This window comes from Hypomesus nipponensis, chromosome 21, assembly GCF_054491055.1.
Source record: "Hypomesus nipponensis isolate SF chromosome 21, ASM5449105v1, whole genome shotgun sequence".
NCBI classification, from domain to species: Eukaryota; Metazoa; Chordata; class Actinopteri; order Osmeriformes; family Osmeridae; genus Hypomesus; species Hypomesus nipponensis.
Window position 1 is genome coordinate 8,469,692 of NC_140381.1, and position 20,367 is coordinate 8,490,058.

General features: G+C 43.5%; 4 protein-coding genes across 6 annotated transcripts; 1 reads left to right on the forward strand and 3 right to left on the reverse strand.

Annotated features, from left to right (window-relative positions):
• Positions 1-525: 525 nt before the first annotated feature.
• Positions 526-4,430, reverse strand: LOC146237767 (tetraspanin-1-like). Its single transcript, XM_084684852.1, has 8 exons — positions 4,293-4,430; positions 2,817-2,897; positions 1,781-1,996; positions 1,600-1,674; positions 1,315-1,422; positions 999-1,136; positions 774-866; positions 526-594 (listed from the first exon to the last, which is right to left on the reverse strand). The coding sequence occupies exons 2-8, from the start codon at positions 2,871-2,873 to the stop codon at positions 541-543; spliced, it is 741 nt and encodes a 246-aa protein (XP_084540978.1). The 5' UTR covers positions 2,874-2,897; positions 4,293-4,430; the 3' UTR covers positions 526-540.
• Positions 4,431-4,991: 561 nt separating this feature from the next.
• rab3da (RAB3D, member RAS oncogene family, a) lies at positions 4,992-11,403 on the reverse strand. 2 transcript variants are annotated; one of them, XM_084684855.1, is made up of 6 exons: positions 10,837-11,403; positions 10,230-10,275; positions 8,966-9,202; positions 7,131-7,249; positions 6,749-6,873; positions 4,992-6,499 (listed from the first exon to the last, which is right to left on the reverse strand). In XM_084684855.1, exons 3-6 carry the CDS (start codon positions 9,200-9,202, stop codon positions 6,312-6,314), a joined length of 669 nt encoding a protein of 222 aa, XP_084540981.1. In that variant the 5' UTR covers positions 10,230-10,275; positions 10,837-11,403; the 3' UTR covers positions 4,992-6,311. The 2 variants fall into 2 exon arrangements, with proteins under 2 accessions (XP_084540981.1, XP_084540982.1); XM_084684856.1 differs by lacking the exon at positions 10,230-10,275.
• A 150-nt stretch (positions 11,404-11,553) lies between these two features.
• Positions 11,554-14,293, reverse strand: pld6 (phospholipase D family, member 6). 2 transcript variants are annotated; one of them, XM_084684853.1, is made up of 4 exons: positions 13,994-14,293; positions 13,446-13,630; positions 13,045-13,274; positions 11,554-12,221 (listed from the first exon to the last, which is right to left on the reverse strand). In XM_084684853.1, the coding sequence occupies exons 1-4, from the start codon at positions 13,994-13,996 to the stop codon at positions 11,962-11,964; spliced, it is 678 nt and encodes a 225-aa protein (XP_084540979.1). In that variant the 5' UTR covers positions 13,997-14,293; the 3' UTR covers positions 11,554-11,961. The 2 variants fall into 2 exon arrangements, with proteins under 2 accessions (XP_084540979.1, XP_084540980.1); XM_084684854.1 differs by lacking the exon at positions 13,994-14,293 and having other exon boundaries at positions 13,505-13,630.
• A 46-nt stretch (positions 14,294-14,339) lies between these two features.
• Positions 14,340-16,095, forward strand: LOC146237770 (transcription elongation factor 1 homolog). The gene is made up of 4 exons (XM_084684857.1): positions 14,340-14,425; positions 14,808-14,950; positions 15,047-15,117; positions 15,215-16,095. Exons 2-4 carry the CDS (start codon positions 14,835-14,837, stop codon positions 15,277-15,279), a joined length of 252 nt encoding a protein of 83 aa, XP_084540983.1. The 5' UTR covers positions 14,340-14,425; positions 14,808-14,834; the 3' UTR covers positions 15,280-16,095.
• Positions 16,096-20,367: the final 4,272 nt, after the last annotated feature.

Consider the following 20,367-nt stretch of genomic DNA (forward strand, 5'->3'; position numbering starts at 1 on the left):
TAAAGAACAATTTTACCTTTTTGTTTATACATGTTGAATGCCATTTCAAAATGTCCCCAGGTAAACTTAACCAATGCTTCCCCCTAAAATAATTATTCTCGTCTATAGTTTCCTGTTCGGTGAAATCAAGTCAAAGGTTTAGACGAATTTTATTAATTAAGCATATTTTTTTATTTTCGTAAAAATACATTAATTGAAAAACATTGAAGTGATAGGAAAACCTTGAATATTTTACAAGAGTGTAGAATGGTGCACATTTTTTATATGTTTAAACACAAAACATCATCACCCTTAAGTTAATAAAGTTTTCAGCTTGTGCAAAGCAAAGAATGACAACAATTAGTTTAATAAAAGACCTAGAATAAATACAAACCAAACTGTGCTCAACTGCAATGTGCTCTGGTAGAGGTAGAAAACAACAACATAGATTGATCTTCTTATTTCCAGTATATAACATGTAATTTATATATCTTGAAAATATTATTTATGAATGAGTTATAATGAGAAAATAAGTGCAGGGCCAGAACCAGGAAATTCGTTTTATTTATTTCCAATATCCTTATACAAGACCATCGATACCACCATGGCAGCAATCTGAAACAACAGAAGGCAAATGTCACTCACTCACTCACTCCAATAACTCAATGAAGAATTATTGTCCTGTGAGATTTAAAATTACATTATCATCTACTGTATTTAAGCGGTTATATGAAGTGTGAATGTGTTTTGTTTAGTCCTTGTGAAGAACTCCAGTGAAGAAACATGTTTTCTACCTCCAGAGCAGCGATGCCTAGAGCCACAGCTCCGAGGACCACAGCGTTATTCTCTATCAGATCCACCAGCTTCACAAAGCAGCCGTCAATTTTCTGAAAGACAAGAGCCTTGTAAGACACCGAAAGACACACATTACACAACCAGACACACACACACACTTAGACAGACGTAGTATCCGTACACCCGTTAACCCCCCCCACACACACACACACACACATCTTTACCGACATGGCTGCAGTTCCATTATTGCATGTTAAACTTATTGTTGAATTGCAACATGTGTCTGGATAAATGTTTCCGGTACTGCTGAGGAAAGGAGATCCATCAAAATCAGTGTAATTGCGGTATCCACAACACTTCAACTGCAAGGGAAGCACAGAAGCACACATCAGTATTGGACACTCAAAAAGTTACATTTAAAGTTACATCAGACTCTACTGGGTGATTAACTTCAATGTACGAACTACCCAAAAAGTAAATAACAATACAATGTTAGGATATTGGAGGTTAGTGTACCAGCTTAAAAGTGTGGGTATGTACCTCTGTCATTGTGCTGTTCCACAGGGCAGACAGGCCTTCCTCCTTTCCATAGTCCTCTCTAATGCTGTCAATAACTTTGCTGCTCAGTTCATCTAGAAGCTTCTGAAACTGGAGCACAGAGAGCAGAAGATGATAAGCTATGACTTCAGCAGAAATAAACGTGTGTGCTTGAAGGTTCAACAATGGGGGGGGGGGGGGGGGTAGTTGTACTGTTAGAGGGGCCAGTTACATAAAACATTATTGTTGCTAACCCTAACCCCCACTGACCCCCTTTTCTTCACATACCACAGGCTGGAAAGCCAGGATGATCACAGCTCCAGCCACCTCCGCAATGAAAATGATCAACACGATGATGAAGAACTGAGGAAAAGTGAGCAAAGGGCAACACAATTGTCAAAAGGCCTCAAAAGTTAGTACACAGATTGGCCTCTGCATTAAACCTACCAAAGGTCAAAAGCCAACTCACCATGAGCAGCATACACCTGCTCTCTCTGATGGCACCGCAGCAACCCAGGAATCCCATGAACACTAACACAGCACCGATAGCGATAAGCAGGTAGCCCACGTTAGCCAGTTGCTGTAGCTCGGATGGAGCGTCCTTGATGTTGTTCAGGACACCCAGTAGAGAGCCGCTGTCCACTTTCACCCACACCCCCACGCCCAAAATGGTAGCACCCGCAGCCTAAGTCAGGCAGGGGAGACATCAGGGCAGGAAAAGAGGAAAGAATGGATGAGGGGGGACATTTTTTGATACGGGGAGTGCGTAAAGGTACCTTTGTACGTAAATGTAACTTTGTCGATTTCCCATTGATTTGCAGATAATTAATCAACAATTTTGGCTATATGTAGGTATAGTAGAGTAATACTGTACAGTACTTGTATAGCTAAAATCGTTAAAAGAATCAAACATTTGGTGTACAATATGGGATTTTTTGACACTTTTGACATTTCTTTTTACACTGCTGCCTGAACCTTTAAAAACAAAACCATTGTATGTTTTGCTCAACTCTCGTCCAAAATAGTTACTGACATAATAGGTTATTCATCTACTCAAATGCAGATAAAGACAGGTCCAATACACAGCTTAAGAATTATCAATTGATAACCATGAAGGTTTCTAGGGTTTGTGACGCAAAATTCCTTATAAAATTTGTTTTACCGGTAGTATCTCTTATCTTGCAGTTGTTAACCAACTAAGCACTGTTAAGTATACCTGAATGACATATGTATGAGGTCATTAGAACTAACTTTGGTTAGGTTAAGTTGTGAGTTGTGTGGACTACACTAAATGGCTTCAACCAAGCAATGACTATGTTAGTCCAAACTGATTTGTCCATACAATTTCACAGATAATCTAGGCTCTTCTTTTAGTGTGCACTTCAAACTTCTTACAAATGTTTTCAGTACAAAAGGTTTTTACCTTGTCTTTGATTAGTAGGTTCCGTGCACAGAAGGAAGAAATGGATAGGAAAAAAGGAACAAAGGAGATTTTTTTGACTTACGAAGATGCAGAAATTGAAGACGAACATCATCACTTTGAGAAAGCCTTTGCAACACATCTTGGCTGCTGTGTGGTATCACTGCTGAAAATAGCAAATGGACAATTGGTAGAGATGTGTCAGAACCTGGATGTAATGCAATTTATTCCAGATGTAATTGATTCAAGATGTTGATTGATTTAAATCGATTTCTGTTCTTCATACTCTGTTCTTGAGAGACACAGATGACTAGTACCAGGTGTGTTCACACACATAGGCTTGTAAGGTCTTCCTTTGAGTTAAATATTAACCAGAGTGAACAAAATGTTAACGAGAAAAGTTTGGAGCTGTCCAAACATAGTTGTATTGATTCTTAGTTTCTGTGGAAATGGCCTGTGAAGATGGGAGACTCCATTTTGAACAACTTGTTTCTACCACAAGGGAACATCAAGAGAATATAGTTGCTGTGCTTCCCCATTTCATCTTGAGTTTTTAGGGGAGTTGGTTAATTTTTGTGTACATTGATGATCAGTTTTAAGTTCAGAGGAATTTTGTCTCAATGCCTTTAAATTGTCAAGTAATAGACTGAGGGATGTATGTCATCTTCAGGTTCAGTCAAGGTCTCTTATCTTAACCTAGCAGTAATTAGGGTAACATTCTCGCAAATACTCCATAAAACATACACTTCCTCATTCTCTCTCTTTCTCTCTCTCTCTCCCTCTCCACACAGAGAGACACACAAACACATACACACACACCAGAATTGACTTAGCACCAGTAGCTCAGTTGCAAAGTAAGAGTCTGAGTCAGTGTGCCAAGCCTATGTTTTATGATTCTGTGTAAGTCACAATCTTTAGGGTGCTCTGTCACCTGGTTCACGAAAGACCATGAAAATGTGTCAATAAAAAACAGATGACAGGAAGACAATACATAGTCATATCACTTGACTGGATTTTGTTTATCAGGTCAGGTTAAACTTTCAGGCAAAAGCATCTGTAATTATATTATTTGTAATTATTCATTTACCTGTGTAAAAAATATAAATGTAATCAACCCACCAAAGATACTCTTATTTCAACAATAAACATAACTTTTTGTTAGTTTACTGTTCTCTAATGAGAACCATTGTATGTTTTCAGGTCAATGTTTGACACCTATCAATTCTAAAATTTACATCTGAATGATGTCAATAACCCTGAATAACCGGTGCTTTCAACCAAAGTGACGTGGAGAGAATTTTAACCAGCAATCTGTTTCTTTGTAGTCAAATGTTTCAGCTACTGAACTGCACCCTCACCATTCACAATCAGGTTTTTTAAGCAAATTATTCATTTACGGAGGAATTATGAATCCTTTCGGCCATATACTGTACATGTTATGAATGTGTATTTCTTTTTATTTAGTATAACTTGTAATATTCAAATATTGCTTTGCGTTGTTTTTCAATTTTACATTACCATGATAACCAGGCGATCAACGTAAACAGCTGGAGGTTCTTACCTGTGTTGAGGTGGTGGTGTCTGTTGAGGTCTGCTCAATGGAGTATCTGCTCACAGAGGCATCACTCATGTCCCCTTTATCCTCAGCGTCACACACACACACACACACACACACACACACACACAGGATTTAAAACTACTTCCTGAAGTGCATAGTCCATGGTGGCTAACGTTCCAGTCATATAGGCAGCTCAAACTCCAAGCTACTGAAACAATGAACAAGTCCTGTCCTTAATTTGACTTTTATCATTTTCATAACCAATGATTCAAATAGTAACAGCTGTACAGTAGCTGTTATTCATGTATTTGTAGAGTAGCCTAGTTTGATCCAGTCACACCAGAAAAAATACTACTTTATGGTTGGATCAATCTAAAAAATCATATTTATAGTAACATTACAACCTCTTACAGTAAATCATGTGTGTGAAGTCCAGGACAAAAAGTTGCCATGACGAAGTCACAACGAAGCCAGACATTTATGGGTTGCGATGTTAGTATCCTCCTTTTGCTACCAGAGGACAATCTCTGACTTTACCTTGTAGTATGCACGTGCAGTGCTGGGAGCAAGTTATTAAGGGAAGCAAAAGAAAGTTAGGAGACAGAAACAGGCAGGGGCGTACACTTGGACAAATTGACAGTTATTCAAATTTCGAATAACAAATGCAAATCAGAGCATTGATAAAAAATACTTGCATATACATTCAGTTTACGTCACGTTTTATTTCATTCGTTTAAGGATGTCAAGAGAAAACATTCATAGATGACAAAGGGAAGCATATTGAGCCCAGAACTCTCAGACTGATGAGTCAGACTGGCTTTACTCATTATGCCAGATCCTGATACAAACCCATTACAGTTGCTCAAACAGACCCAGTGCGGCCAAACAGTGATTAAGAAAATATAGATGTTTTGGAAGGCTCATCATTGCGGCTGGGAATTACACTGCAGGCCTGAGTAACAGTGGCACATTCAGTAAGACAGGCGCAACTTGAACTGAAATCCTTTGTGACTCACAAAATGTCAGCCTGACTACACTGACTCAGTGTAGCCTGGCCAGACAAGTCTCAAAACATGTTTGAACAGGTTACTATTCATATAGACTGTGGACCAATAATTGCTGTAGTGCCATCCTTCCACATGGGGGCGTTAAAGTATCTCTTATCATACCAGAATTAGCCTGCAAACATTAAAGGCCGAAAAGCTAAAGCAGTGATATACAGCAGTATGGTCGTGTTTGGGTTATGGATAGCCTAGACTTCAGCCTCCCTTTATGCTACCAGTGTGTATTTGTACATTAAACTTCAGATGGAGTCAGACGGCTGAGCGGTGAGGGAGTCGGGCTGGTAATCAGAAGGTTGCCTGATCGTTTCCCGCCGTGCCAAATGACGTTGTGTCTTTAGGCAAGGCACTTCACCCTACTTGCATCGGGGGCAATGTCCCTGTACTTACTGTAAGTCGCTCTGGATAAGTGCGTCTGCTAAATGACTAAATGTAAACTTTCAAGCAGAGAAGACTAGAGGAGTGCAAAAGAATCAACGGGCCGACGGGACAGAGGCGTAGAGCATGTGTCTGTTCTATGTATGTGTATCTATGCACTGAGCCAGCTCGTTCCAGTCACCAAGATCTACTCATCATCGCTGGATTTACAGGGCAGATTGGCACTGTGAGCTGGTTCAGCGTATAGTATTCCTAGAAAGACACACAACATGCGTGAGAAGGCCCGAGGAACCTTCTTTACAACTGGTATTGAAACAGTTGACTGTTTGGGTGTGTAGCGGTGACTGTTGGTACCAGGGGAGGGAGAGCAGAAGTAAGGGAGGCAGGCTGTGGGCACGAATGGCAGCAGCAATAATTGAACATACATTCACAATGCAAATCATTTGGGCAATTGCTGTGTGTGCCTGTGGGAGTGCATACAGTACGTGTAAAAGAATAGGTGTGCATTTCTGTGTGTGTGTGTGTGTGTGTGCGGGCACGTGTATTTGCGTGTGTGAATGTGTTCTGTGAGTTGAAGGCGTTATCAGCAGGAGCAGCCGCCCTGACTTTCCGGGGGCGTGTCCTGTAGGCTAGGGGTCTTGTGATTGGCCACAGGGCTGGCGTCTCCGTTCACGCTCTCGTTCATCTTGTCACAGATGACGTCTACCAGGCGATCAAACACCTGCTTCACGTTGATGTTGTCTTTGGCACTGGTCTCGAAGAACTGGAAACCTAGATGGGGGGGAGAGAGTGAGTGAGAGATAAAGAAAGATTGACAAACAGAGAAAGAGAGAGAGAGAGAACAATTCAAACAACAAGAGGTTTACAGTATACATGTGCATGTGTTCTGGGTGTCATTGTGTGTGTTGCACCTACCCAAAAGTGGATGTGTGCTTACCTAGAGTACATGCCTTCTTAAAAAGTGTAATTGCATGTGTGCTCTTGGGTACGTGTGTGTGTGTGTGTGTGTGTATGAGTAACCTAGATCCCCCGCCAGCCTCTGCCCGTCCTCCGTGGGGACCAGTCGGTCGTCCTCCAGGTCACATTTGTTCCCCACAAGGACCACCTGGGCGTTGTCCCACGAGTACGTCTTGATCTGGGTCGCCCTGGGAAACGCACACCACAACTCAGCGTGATCGTTAGCGTAAACGTCGCTAACTCTTCCCCACTCAGCTATTGAGCTTTTTAGCCTTTCATTGCCAAACTCTAGGTCTTAGCACAAAAGGCATGTAAATAGGGAGCGTATATGTCTATAACATATATTCAGAATAAGTGAATGAGGAATCACATTTCGGCATCTGTTCAGACACTACAGTGTGCCTGCTAGGTCAAACTTAGCGGGGAACAGTGTGGTGCTACCCACCAGTCCTGCACGGCGTAGAAGGACTCCTGGCTGGTGATGTCATACATGAGCAGGAAGCCCATGGCGCCTCGGTAGTACGCCGTGGTGATGGTCCGATACCTCTCCTGACCTGCCGTGTCCTGTCGCCACGGAGACGGTCGGGGGAGAGTGTTAGCGATAGCTGTGGCACCTGTCTCCGGGTCCCATTGCCCCACTTAGGACGGCACACAAGTGAACGAGGGAAAAATACTAAGTAGCCCAACTCCCCGGGAAGGAGGAGTGACTGGCCACAAGAGCCGCTCATTAGCGTGCCTTGCCATGAACTAGCCAAAAAGCACATGTCAAGACGTTATAAAAATAAAACACACTGTCAAGACCAGGCTTTTATATTGAGGATATTCATTTCACAATACAGCGAGGTCAACCACAATGTCTGGTCTTAAAATTCTTGTTTACAAAAAACACCACGCAGGGTCAGATGGGTGTGAACCGTGAAGCCTGCTCTCTCAAGCAAGCGGAGCAGCGGAGCAGTGAAACATGAACCGAGTCAGTCCCGCCAGTCACAGGGATCTCCCTGTCTCTCTCCCTCTCTCTCTCTTTCTCTCTCCCTGTCTCTCCCTGTCTCTCCCTGTCTCTCCCTGTCTCTCTCTCTCTCTCTCTCTCTCTCTTCTGCCTTTCACGCCCTCCTCCTGTGATTGATGTCCCCACACCCGGTAAGTACACCAGGATGTGGGACGATGGCTGCCAGGAAGACACACACCAGGCCCGCTGCTGGTGACGACTCAGCTGAGCCTAAAACGACAGGCGCGGCTTGAAACCTGGCGTCCGCCCCGACAACGTGGTCTACCTTTATCCCAACCGTGTGACCAACGAGGTACCCTGACCAGGTGACCTGTTCGATGATGTTCTAAGGGCAGCATCTCAAATGAAACCTGCGTAATAGCCTACCATCTCAAGCAAAAACGGTTTGTGCTCTAGTACTACTACAGAGCCGGTATTTAACTTCATTTATTTCAAATGACTTAGACTAAATTAATGGAATATGCTGGGGGGAAAAACGGAAGGGACGTTTATTTGATTGATGGGAGGCGACAGCTTCTGCTGTCGATGTTAATAAATATCGTATCGCCTGTCATAAAGATAGGAGAGAGAGAGGCAGCGTTCCAAGGCGTGTGTGAGGCTAACGCTACTGTAATTGAATCCTATCTGACAGACAGTCATAAATTCGTCTGCTGTGTGAGACTGCACAGTAAGCACATTACGACAGAAAGGCACGACTCGTGCATCTTTCAGAAGCTACAGGACGATGCCCTATGCTGAGTTTCATTCGGCGCGAAGCAAATTTTAGCCACAGTTAGCGCGCGGTCAGGGGGTGTTTTTCTAAGGGGCCTAAGACAGATACAGGCCCCGGAACTCTGTGTTGGTTTCCATTCGCTATTGAACACAGTGGGTTTGAAGAGCGCCATTGAAACTAACTGGGAAGGCACTTTGAAGCACGATTATTTTCAGTTTGCCGACATCCGCTTTACTCAAAGCATTGTTGAGTGAGTCTGAGATTTTTTGGGAAGGTTCTTGTTATCTACTGTTTCCTCTCCTTCCTCTCTCTCTCTCGAGCTGACATCACATATCCGGTGTGATATGTTGCACTTCATACGGGGTGGGCAAACATAGGGAAACACTCTCATAGGAACCACATTTAGCATGTTCTTCATGCACACACATGCAAGTCTCCCTGTTCCTGGGGAGTTGGTTACAACTGAGTCTGGAGGAAAACATGAGAAGGGGACTCTCCAGAGACAGGGTTGTAGACCCCTGCAGTGGGCACAAACACACACACACACACACTTTCCCCTCACCCAAATCTGCAGCTTGACCCTCTTGTTGTTGCGGTACACGGTCTTGACCTTGAAGTCGATGCCCACGGTGCTGACAAAGGCGGAGGTGAACGAGTCGTCCGCATAGCGGAACAGGAAGCTGGTCTTGCCCACGCTGCTGTTCCCAATGATCAGCAGCTTGAACATGTAGTCAAAGTTCTGGTCGGCCGCATCCTTCTGGGCCTGGTTCTGCTGAACTGGTTCGCTTGCTAGCGCCATCTAGAGGAAACATGACCGAGAGGGTAATGTAGGCAGTTGAACAGGAACCAACGAGCATGGGTTTGTATGCTGTTATATCCTGTTTATAGAACATTAGGTATGAGCATAAAGGGACATTATATAATGTGTTGTAACAATAATAATACATACTAATGTGTCCTTTCAATTCAGGAACTTAAACATAAGCCTCTCATGTTGCCCACTGAATTTTTGGACAATGTAAATATTCACCCTACTCTCCATACCTCCCTCTGTCCCTCTCCCTCACCATCCATCTCTCTACTGGATCCTGCACCACAAATTAAAGCCAGTCCATTTTCTCCTTTTATCCCTCCATCTCTTCTGTGTCCCCCTCTCTCTGTCCATCTATCTCTCCACTGGCGGTTAGCTGCACCATGAATCAAAGCATGTACTGTACATTCTCCCTCTCCTCTTTCCATTTCTCGCCCCTCCCTCCATCCCTTTCTTTCGCCGCTGGCCCAGACGAACCACATCAGGGACGCTGAACAGAGCTCTTCCCCTGATTACAGCGGTTTCCCTGGAGACCAGCTCAGCACAAACCCGCCAAGGCCATAAAGCGGCACTGGGCTGCCAGCACTACCTCAGCAAAACATACATAAGAGAGAAACAGAGAGACAAGGATGGAGAGAGAGAGAACAAAAGAGAGAGGAGAAAGATGGAGAAAGAGAACGAGAGAGAAGAGAAAGACGGAGGGAGAGAACTAAAGAGAGGAGAAAGATGGATGGAGAGAATAAGAGAGGAGAAAGATGGAGGGAGAAAACGAGAGAGAAAGAGAGAAAGGAGAAATGGAGAGAGAGATATAAAACTACTGTGGCTGCCAAAATCACCATTATGTCCAGTGTGTCAACTCTAGTCTGTCCTGCACCAACAATAGCCTAGCAAGCAAAGTCTATTCTGCAGAACAATAACTTTCATGTGTCAAATTTCATTATGTTAGACATAAAACCCAGGGCGTTTGTACACCATTAAAGAGTTTACCTGACATGAGCTCATAGCAGTAACTTACTGTTCCTAAAAGGATGTTTCCACCTCTGGAAGATATTGGGAAGTATCTGAAATGCAGTTTTAAGCCAGTCGTTTAAGCATATCTTAAACGTAATTTGTGCAACTAACTCTTTGAGCTTGATCAAGAGAAACTGAAGCTGACAGTGGTGGTGTTTAAGGTGTGTCAGTTGTAGCTGACTTAAACACATTATCATGAAGGAAACCACACTTCTAAGACCTGTAGGCCTATTACCATAATTAGAAGCAAATACTGCTAGGTCTACTTTTGACAGTGAGAATTAAAACTTTAACAAAAACCTCGTCAAAGGTTAAATATAATGGTGTAGCATGTAGGCTGTTTGCACGCAAACACCACACTGTCTCACATCCAAATAAATGTCGGTCTTTAATAGGCTCAAGAATATTTGCATTTGTGGAAAAAAAATAGCCTACTGATTTACATCTTTAGTATTATAGCCTACTAACGTCTATTCATTAGTTTACGGCTGCCATATGGCCAGTCGATTCATTATTTTGTCCACCTGTCGATCTAACGACTTTTGCTATAGTAAAGCATATTCATTTTTCGTTTCTTGTTGACGCTAAAGTGTATATCTCCCAAGCTTTACCTCGTGTACTGCTGTATCCTTCAGTCGTTTTCTTATTTCCTGAATATCCTCGGGCTCTCAAGGCTTTTTACAGCGCTACTCACGGATCTCCCACTCGCCTCTCCGTTGGAACAGCTGGCAGCGGAAGTTTTCCTGTTGATGTGTAGCCTATCCAGCACGGGCAGCAACGACTAGGTTTACACTCAGTTGATAGTAAAAAAAAAAAAAAAAAAAGAGGTAAACTTTCACAATTGTGTAAAGCACTCTGAATGAATCCTAACACTGACTTGCCTAATTCTAAACGCACCGTTGAGTGCCCCCCCGCTCAGTCAACAAATCTATTCCTAATTTGGCATACAACTGCATAGGCTACAGCTCCCCTGCAGAAGATGCACTTCTAATCTCATTAATTTATTTCCCAAAATGTTTCAAACTTAGACATAACATCTTTCCTAAATCAATTTCAATTTAAAAATGGAACATTATAAAAGTAACAAATCTGAGAAACAGATTTTTTAAACATGCTTGCTTAAATACCATTTCTAATTGTCAATTTAGAAAGTCCCTTCTTTCCATATTCTTCAAAACAAGACAGACTTAGCAAAAAAATAACACGGCAACCTTTCCCAATACTGAGCAATAAGGGCGGGCAGGCCAGCTGTGTAAATCATGTACTAGCATGGGGTTGTATTGCCCTTGGGCATCGAATCGCAGAAGGCCTGCCAAATTGCAGCTGAGTGGATGAAAGTGGGGAGTTTATTATAGAATTGCGCGGCGTAAACCACTACAAATCATCGAAAATCCCTGCTAGCCACATTGCAGTCGTCCAAGGTTTGCATTTTTTCAAACATTGACTGATTTTAAATTAATTTCAGTCAAACACAATTCTGGTTTTGGTAAGACTTAGTTCTTAGCACCACAACAGAACAATAACTAACACAATCTAAAACGGTTTCATATGATAAACAACCTGGCAAATAAAATTAACAAAGTATCCTACGTCAACATCATTACCCCATTGGAAACATTTGAACAAAATCCATTACTAAATTACTATAGAACCAGAGTACAGTAAAAAACACAATCAAATTCCCACTGTATGACTAGCCTGAATATGAAGGCTACAGATGAGTCAGCCATTTTAACCTAGACTAACAAGCTCGACGGTTTCTCTGAGATGGAGGCCGGGTGGCGGTGGGCCGGATCGTTGGTGTCCCACAGCCTCTCAAACTCTCTGAGATAGGGTCGGACCAGGTCAGGTTCTTCCGTTACCAGAACGTTCTCCTTGTTGCTCTGGATGGCGGTGAGGGTCCAGTTGAGGGAGCCCGTGATCAGACGCAGGCCATTCACCACCGCAAACTTGTGGTGCATGTGCACAGAACCAGAGTCACACCGCACACAGATGCCTGAAAGGAAGTTTGAGAGACAGAGGAACGTGTTTATGATTGTGACTGTGTCTCTTTACCAATGAGGTAGAGCTGGTGTTGATTTATTAAAATAGTTCATTGAAAGTGGCAAGATTTTTGGAGACTGTCACTGATGAGAGGGAGAGAGGGATAGGAAAAGAGAGAGAGGGAGAGTAACAGAGAGAGAACCCTCCGGAGTATGCCAGTCGAAAGTTCTAACGGCAGCAAAGCGTTTCTCTGACGCATCCGCGGTGTCCGCTGGTGAGCCGAGCGGCTCTAATCAACCGCCTATTCTCTGACTCATCCTCAGAGCGTGTGGAATTCCAGGCAGTTCTAATCAACTACCTATTTATCACCAGGGCCACAGGTGAGGCTAAGTGAGTCCCCGTGTTTGCTACTGACAGGATAAATATATCTGGAGGATGAGAAAGATGAGCGTCATCGTTTCCTGTATTAGGAGCCGGGATGCCATGTCATCCCCTGGGCAGTGGTTGGAAACAGATCTGTTTAACAGAATTTTGAAGAAAAATCATGATTGTGGTGAGATCATGTTGATGTATAAAGAAAAAAAAAAAAAAAATATATATATATATATATATATATTATAAAAAATAAATATTTATCTGTAAAATTGACTCCAGAGATTCTTTCAGTGAGTCTTTCAGGAACAAGTACTTTCCAACCGGGCATAGTGGTACCAAAACGGAAGCCCTGTAGGTTCCAACTCAGTAGTAATATGATTAAATCTATTCACTTCAAATGGCATTTCTCAGGGTTGAGCGCTCCTTTAATAGAGAGACACCTCCACGGCACGTCTCTGTACCTGCTCTGCGGAGGACACCTATCTGGGAGCCAGTGATGAGGGTGTAGTCCTTGTCGGTGAGGACGCGGATGGCCAGGCCTCTGCTGTGCAGGGTTAGTACCGCACGACTGAGCTCCTGGTTCGAGAAGGCAAACATGCACAGGTCCAGGGTTGTGGTGGCAGACAGGATGTGGCGGAGGAGGCGAGAGAGGGAGGTCTCCATGCCGTGGGCAAGCGGACAGGTGCAGGGGCTGGGGGGAAAGAGTTGAGACAAAATGAGGGAAGCGTAGGAGAGAGATTGTAAGATATGGTGGGACGAAAGAAAAGGCATGACATCAAAAGATCTGTGAAATCTGTGTCATTCTCACAGAAATAAATTGCCATCATTTCAGACAATTTTGGAGTTGTGGTAGAATTCTTACAACAAGGAGGGTGTGAAGAGATGCTCCACGCATGCCATTTCTGATGGAAAGAAGATCACCTCTTTCAGGGGCCCCTGGGAGCCACGACTGTGCCTGAGCCAACGGAGGCACCAGCCTAGCCACTCCACACTCAGCACGAAGACCATAGCCCCAAGTCCCACCATCTTGACCGCCCGTACCACTGACTGCAGAGGAGGAAGAGACCAGAGTGAGTTATCGTGATAATTTAGTAGTGGGTAGTTTGAGGTTTGTTTGACATGATTTCTTTTTAAGAAAATTGTTATTTTCTTTATTTTTAACTTGAACTAAGAAAAGGGTTGGAATAAGCTCCAGGGCTATATTGGTAGTGAACTCCTGCAAGGTTGCTGTCTGGACTAACCTTCTAGCTGTTAATTAGCTACTACTAGCATGTAAACTAATGTGGACTTAGCAGCAACCAGTTTTTATGTCATCAACTTCGCTCACTGATTTTACGGCAACTTTGTCGAGCGACATTTACAAGCACATACTTATTAGTTAAAGTAGCTTGCCAGCTAATGAATACCTACCATTCTTTCCAAATGTTCTTGAAGGCTGCGCACGGTGCATGTAAACAATCAACTCATGCTTATTCATCATCATCGGCCATTCATCCCAGACAGGAGGCAGTCGCATGTGCGTCTACATTAGTCGAAATATAACATTTGTATTCAGTATGTTTCTTCTTCTTCTTATGGGAATAAACTAGTGTTTGATATTAAACATTGCTTTTGTTCATAGCATGCCTATGGACACATAAAAAAAAGAAGAAGTCATAAATCGTCTATCCGGAGACCACCTCGTGGACAAGAACTCTGGGCATTATTTGAGAACTGTCAATCACAATGACAGAACTTTTTTAACCAATTGAACGCAGGGATCCGTCAACTTCCGGATCTTGTTGCAAAGTGAGTGAGACTTCCTCCTTTACTAAAGCTGAAACGTGTATCTTCTACTGAAAGGTAAACAAATATCAATGATATAGGCACAATGTTTATATGCAGTTGATCGTGGTTCGTAATCTATCCATCAATATAATGTTTTTTAGCCTCATTCTGTTGACTTGATAATTCTTCTTCGAAATATTAACCTGTGGATACCCGGCTGGATGATTGACTTAAACTACGTTAGCCTGTGTAGCTAACGTTAGCTAGTTTAGCACGTTTTTAGCCAACTTGCTAGCTAGCGAATGAACACCTACCATTCTAGCAACAATGTTCTTGCAGGCTGCACTGCTAATTCCAGCCATTTTACACTGTAACTGTACAGTATCCTAGTTCACATTATGTTGTTTATTATTCAGGTTATGTCATGCATACTTTTTCGTTTGCTGTAACTTTCAAGTCCCAGAATTCGCTTCACGTGACTGAAATGGGTCGTCGCAAGTCCAAGAGAAAGCCCCCTCCCAAGAAGAAGTTGACAGGAGATCTGGACTCCCAGTTCACGTGCCCATTCTGCAATCACGAAAAGTCATGTGATGTTAAAATGTATGTTGCAACGGTACAAAAACATTTTTTTTATGTATTTTTTGGAATCAATATATGATGGGAGTTTACACTTAAATTGTATCCTTACCATTGCAGGGAACGAAGCAGAAACACAGGGATAATATCATGCACAGTGTGCTTGGAGGAATTCCAGACACCAATCACTTGTATCCATTTGCATAACAGTAGGTTCATATACAAAAACAGTCCCATTCCATCATGTTCTGCTGTGTGAGTTGGGTGCCCTTAACCTTTTCTCCAAAGATCTGTCAGAGCCTGTGGACGTCTACAGTGATTGGATAGATGCTTGTGAAGCAGCCAACCAGTAGCCTTCATCGGGGCTGAAGTCCAATCAGAAAGGGAATCGACCGAGTGGATATGCCATGGTCCGACTCCACTCATCGGTCTTCAGCCCTAGCTCTGGACTCTCACCCCCATAATCCTTCACTCTAGAGGCAGAGGCAGAGGCTGGTGTAGACCTGTACTCCGTAGTCCTAATCAGACCGCTACGTCTACCTTAGCATACGTTTAATTTATTCCAAACTGCTGCTGGGAATGCTAGTCCTGTGGTAGTTGACTCAATGCAAACACGCTGTTCACTTGTGTTAGTGTCACAGTTTTAGGTCATTCCAAGGGTTTGTGGGCTATGGCATCTGCATAGCCCTATGTTTGGCTGCTAAAATGAACTGGATCCTGGTCCTAACAGTATACGCCTATAGGCTTCCATCCTTTATATCTTCATCAGCGTAGTCTTTGTCAAATGACTTCTAAAGTGTGCTCAGGACAGTGGGTCTTAGGGGTCAAGGACGAAGGGTTGATAAACATTTTATATACTTGATTTATTGACTGTTTGGGGTTAACATGAAATTTCAACAAACTAAGCATGGGGGTATTTTCATGCTGTTTACCATCAGTATTGAAATATTTCACTCATGCAAATTCAAAGTTTCAGTATATTTTTTGTGAACAAATGATCTTGAATTTACCAGTATCATTTTTTTGAATAAAGAGAGCAGTTGTTATATTGGATATAACAAAAAGCCATTAGATTCTTCTAGAAATAATAGCCAATTATTTGGAATTGGTTGCCCTTTGTAAATTTGTTTTTTCTTCCAAATGACAAATAAAGTGATGTATTTAGTTTACCTACAATGAGTATGTCTGTGTTTAAAATGTAATTATTGTACACTATATCAATGTAGTTGGAAGCTCATGAACAGTTAAGCTGTGCCCAGACAACGTAACAAACACTAACACAGTCACATACATTAAAGGTCCAAGGTTGCTGTACGCAACTTAAGTCATCTAATTGTCTAACTTTCCAAATATGACTGAGTGGTAAAATTACCTGGAAGGCCATGGTCACATTGATTGTTGACAACTTAGCATGTTCATTTATGCATCGTGTGACATTGTAATGTTGTAAATAGACACTGGGGGGATCTTAGAAATACCTGAGGAGACATGGCACTTTGTGTTACATTTAAAATTGTACGGCTACATTAATTTGCATTTGAATCACCTACCATAGGATCGGTTCTGAAGTAACAATGTATACAGGTTTTTCGAAAGTTGATGAAGGCTTCAATACCATGCCAGTGGACCTAAAAAACAAGCTTAAAGTGCCCCCATGTGGCTGGAGATGAAATGTATCAAGTTATTGAGTTACCCAAAAGGGACAGTGATTGCATTGGTAAACAATATGAATGGAGTTAATCTTACAAAGATCAAAATAGATTTACTTTAATTAGGGACATACCGTTTCACAGGTTTTTGGCATGGGAATGACCTGTGGATAGGCGAGTTACGACACAAGTACACATTAGCACCATAAATGAAGTCTGGATTGCCTTAGGAGAAGTGATGGATAGAGGGCTGGTGGAACAAAACAGGTTTTACACTACACTTCTTAAAGGGATAAATTATACATGGTGTCTATATCAAAACCGGTGAACGAAATGCAATAATGAAACCGAATCACATTCAAAGTTGGCATTAACCTCGAATACACTTCAACAGGTGCAGCCATAAGAACAGGTTTGGGTTATATTGGATCATTCCGGAACCTGCTTCCACTCTCCTGCTTCGTTCTCTTTCGGCCGACGGGAGTTATCCTCCAATCCAAAACCCACTGCTGCAGCCGAGGTAAGTGGCACAGAGAGCTAATAGATTCGATATGGAGTGGCACAGCTTGCTTCTCTGCGAGTGCGTGTTCATGCATGTGTGTTACTGCGTGGAGTGTCTGGGCCTCAGCTGGAGGTATTGATGATGCCTTGGGAGAAGCGGGCGGGGGGGGGGGCGATTATACAATGAAGAATTATTATCAGTTTCCCTTCATCTCTCCTTCTCGCTCGGTCTCTCCATGTTCTCTCTCTCTCTCTCTCTCTCTCTGTCCATTCAGCACGTGAGGTCAAGTGTCATTCCATCTCTCCGTTGTCAAGGTTGCCAATCACCCACACGGCGAGTGCTCGGCAACCGTTTCCTAGGAAACAGAGGGATTCGGTTGCTAGGCACCTGGAGCTGTGCTCACAATAGTCATTTTGTTGCTTGTGTGCCCGCGTACACACAAATCCGTTTAAACACACACACCGATACACACACAAACACAAGGGGGGGAAACAAAACCTTGCAATATCAACAAGTTTGCATTGCACATCAACATTTGTGTAAATATATGCAGCGCTAATGAATAAAGGATTTGCTTACCCATTATCAAGACATTATAGAGTGGTTGGCTAGTGATACTGTGAGGAACTACTCCAGGAACAGTAAACCAATGCCAGGAAATTGCTAAATGTGCAAGAGGAGCTTATTACTTTGATTCATGGGACTTGTAGTAATAATGCTAATGTGGGCTACTAAAACCTAATTCAACAAATTTTTTCCCGATACCTTTGCTGCCTCATTCATCAGAGAGCTTTGACGTCAAAGTATTCCCCAGGCTCCTTCCTGAGGTTGATCAATCAAAGACATAAACATTCATCATTTGGACTAAAAATAGCTCCCCATAAGATCCATCGATCGGGTCTGTCCCCTGCTAGTATATGGACCTGCTGAACCCAATCCTGTGTATGGGTGTGCGACAGAGAGAATGAGAGTGTGTGTGTGTGTGTGTGTGTGTGTGTGTGTGTGTAAGATAGAGAGAATGGGAGAATGAGAGAGAAAGTGTGTGTTAGGAAGAGAGAGAAAGAGATTTGTGTGCGCGTGTCCGCCACACTGTCAGCTGAGCCAAGTGCTGAAATGTCAGCCATTGGTACAAGCCTCAACATGTCCTGTTAGGTTACTGTCTCAAGCTGGCGCTACAGGCGACAAACCCACATTTTTGGCATGTGGAGTTATTAATAGTAGTCGGAGGGAAGGGGAAGGGGGTGGTGTGTTTGTGTATGGGTGGGGGATGGGGGGGGGGAAGCTGTGTTATCATCATAGTCCTCAGGACTTCTTTGGCTTTTGTTCATAAAACATGGTTTGGTCACAGCTCACTTGTCATTGAACTGCCTTGAGACCAGAAACATATGTAAATCCTTCAAATTCAATCCTTCCGAAACTGTATCCGTGCTTGATTGAGTTTGCCTTGCACATGTACAACCGTCAAGTTCTCCCAAAAGTGTAAACTCTGCCCATTTGGCACTCCAGGCTGGACCTAATCAAACGGGCAAAGTACTCCAAGGGATTTTGTCGTATTCCCCCCCCCCCCCCCCGAATATAACGGCAAACGTACACTTACAAACCGTGAAAATAAAGTGTTGATTGGCTGCGTGGATTTCCCTAACTCCATTGTTGAACGGAGATGAAAGCGTCCACACACGTGACATGTTTCGATCGATGACGGGGCGTCCACTCGACTACGCGTATTCTCAAGCAATAACATCGACATCTGTATTATCAACCCAAGAATACCCGTGGTCGAGATGGGAGCTCGGTGCAGCCTCTTCCCCTGATCCTTCCTCCCTCTCTCGCTCCGTTCTCACTCCCCGTTCGTCCTGCTCGTGTGACGGAGGCAGGGGAAGAGGAGTGTGGTGGGAAGTATAGGAGACGTACTGTAAGAGGAATCCCACTGGAAAACACACATACACCCCCTGGTTTTAGCGAGGCGGTCCTGTATGTGCTGTTGGAGCGCACCCGAATTTGAGGCCAGTTCCGTTTTGACTTCTGGTTTTCCGAGATGGAAAGAACATGACGGAACCGTCTCCTATTTGAAGAGCATAAGAAGAGGAGTATCTTTGAATCATTTAAACAGCTCGTCAAGTGTCCAGCATTCACTGGAGTGGCCTGAGTGCGTGAGGACGAAGCGAGACAATATCAGCTTGCTTCATTTCATAAACATCTATTAACATACCTAGTGCCTGCCTCCACATGTACATGCACAAACTAGGTGCGAATCGATAGATTCTAGAAGTATTCCGCCCCCATTCCTCTCAGCTCCCCTGCCCCTGCATCAAACAAACATTTAACTAACCACTAAGGGAGAGAAGAGGGCCTGGTGCACCAATTACCAAATGGATGTCAGTGTGTATTACACAATACTGAGGGGAGCCCAATTATCAAACAGATGTTTTGTTTCCCTCCCTCCTTCCTCCCTCTCTCCTGTATTTATATCTCTTTGTCTCTTACCCTCTCTCTCTCTACCTCCGTTTAGGTATCTCTTTCTTGCCCGGTCTGTTTGTATCTCAACCACTGTCTTTCTCGGTCTGTCTGTCTGTCTGTCTGTCTGTCTCTCTCTCTCTCTCTCTCTCTCTCTCTCTCTCTCTCTCTCTCTCTCTCTCTCTGCCTGTTCCATTGAGAATAAAACAGTCAGCCTGACTCACCCCATACTCACTTTGCCAATTAGGGAGGCAGTGGACGTCAATCAACAGCTGAGAGGGGGAGGGAGAGAGAGAGAGGTGGGATGGGGAAGGGGTGGAGTCGGCGGCACCATGCATCAGCACCACGGACAGCTCCTTATGGAGGACTCATGGGCCGGTTTCCAAACATAACACAGGTTTCTCTCTCAGTCTTGGTGTGTCACTCTCTGTCTCTCCTTCGTATGGTCTATAAATCATTTGTTCTTTCCTCTAGCCTTGATCTGTGGCATGGTGTTACGTAACCAAATGTAACCCAAATGACTAGGGGGTGCAGAAGCCAGTGTAGCACCCTCCGCTAAGTGCTCTGAGACAGAGGAAGCTGTGCCCTGTGAAACCTTCCTCCCCTATCTCTCACTCCCTTCAGGCTCCTCTGTCCGTCGCCAGGAAGTGCTAGACACCAACTAGAACCCTCGCCTCAACTATCCTGACACACTCTCGCTCATTACCCAGCCAGCCTGCCTCTCTCTCTCTTTCTCTCTCTCTCTCTCTCTCTCTCTATCTCTCTCTCTCTCTCTCTCTCTCTCACTACCTCTCCTCTCTCCCCTGTCCGACTGGCCGTGTCTAAGCTGATGATAA

Coding starts and splice junctions, on each gene's coding strand:
- LOC146237767 (XM_084684852.1), bottom strand. CDS start 2,873: ATGTGTTGCAAAGGCTTTCTCAAAGTGATGATGTTCGTCTTCAATTTC. Junction 1,423..1,599: donor TCCTGGCTTTCCAGCCTGTG/GTATGTGAAGAA, acceptor TCTGTGCTCCAG/TTTCAGAAGCTTCTAGATGA. Junction 1,137..1,314: donor GGAACAGCACAATGACAGAG/GTACATACCCAC, acceptor CTTCCCTTGCAG/TTGAAGTGTTGTGGATACCG.
- rab3da (XM_084684856.1), bottom strand. CDS start 9,202: ATGGCGCTAGCAAGCGAACCAGTTCAGCAGAACCAGGCCCAGAAGGAT. Junction 7,250..8,965: donor GGGTCAAGCTGCAGATTTGG/GTGAGGGGAAAG, acceptor CCGTGGCGACAG/GACACGGCAGGTCAGGAGAG. Junction 6,874..7,130: donor TTCTACGCCGTGCAGGACTG/GTGGGTAGCACC, acceptor TGCGTTTCCCAG/GGCGACCCAGATCAAGACGT.
- pld6 (XM_084684853.1), bottom strand. Junction 13,275..13,445: donor CTCTTCACACCCTCCTTGTT/GTAAGAATTCTA, acceptor CTTTCCCCCCAG/CCCCTGCACCTGTCCGCTTG. Junction 12,222..13,044: donor AGGTGTCCTCCGCAGAGCAG/GTACAGAGACGT, acceptor ACTTCCTTTCAG/GCATCTGTGTGCGGTGTGAC.
- LOC146237770 (XM_084684857.1), top strand. CDS start 14,835: ATGGGTCGTCGCAAGTCCAAGAGAAAGCCCCCTCCCAAGAAGAAGTTG. Junction 14,951..15,046: donor AAGTCATGTGATGTTAAAAT/GTATGTTGCAAC, acceptor TTACCATTGCAG/GGAACGAAGCAGAAACACAG. Junction 15,118..15,214: donor ATTCCAGACACCAATCACTT/GTATCCATTTGC, acceptor TTTTCTCCAAAG/ATCTGTCAGAGCCTGTGGAC.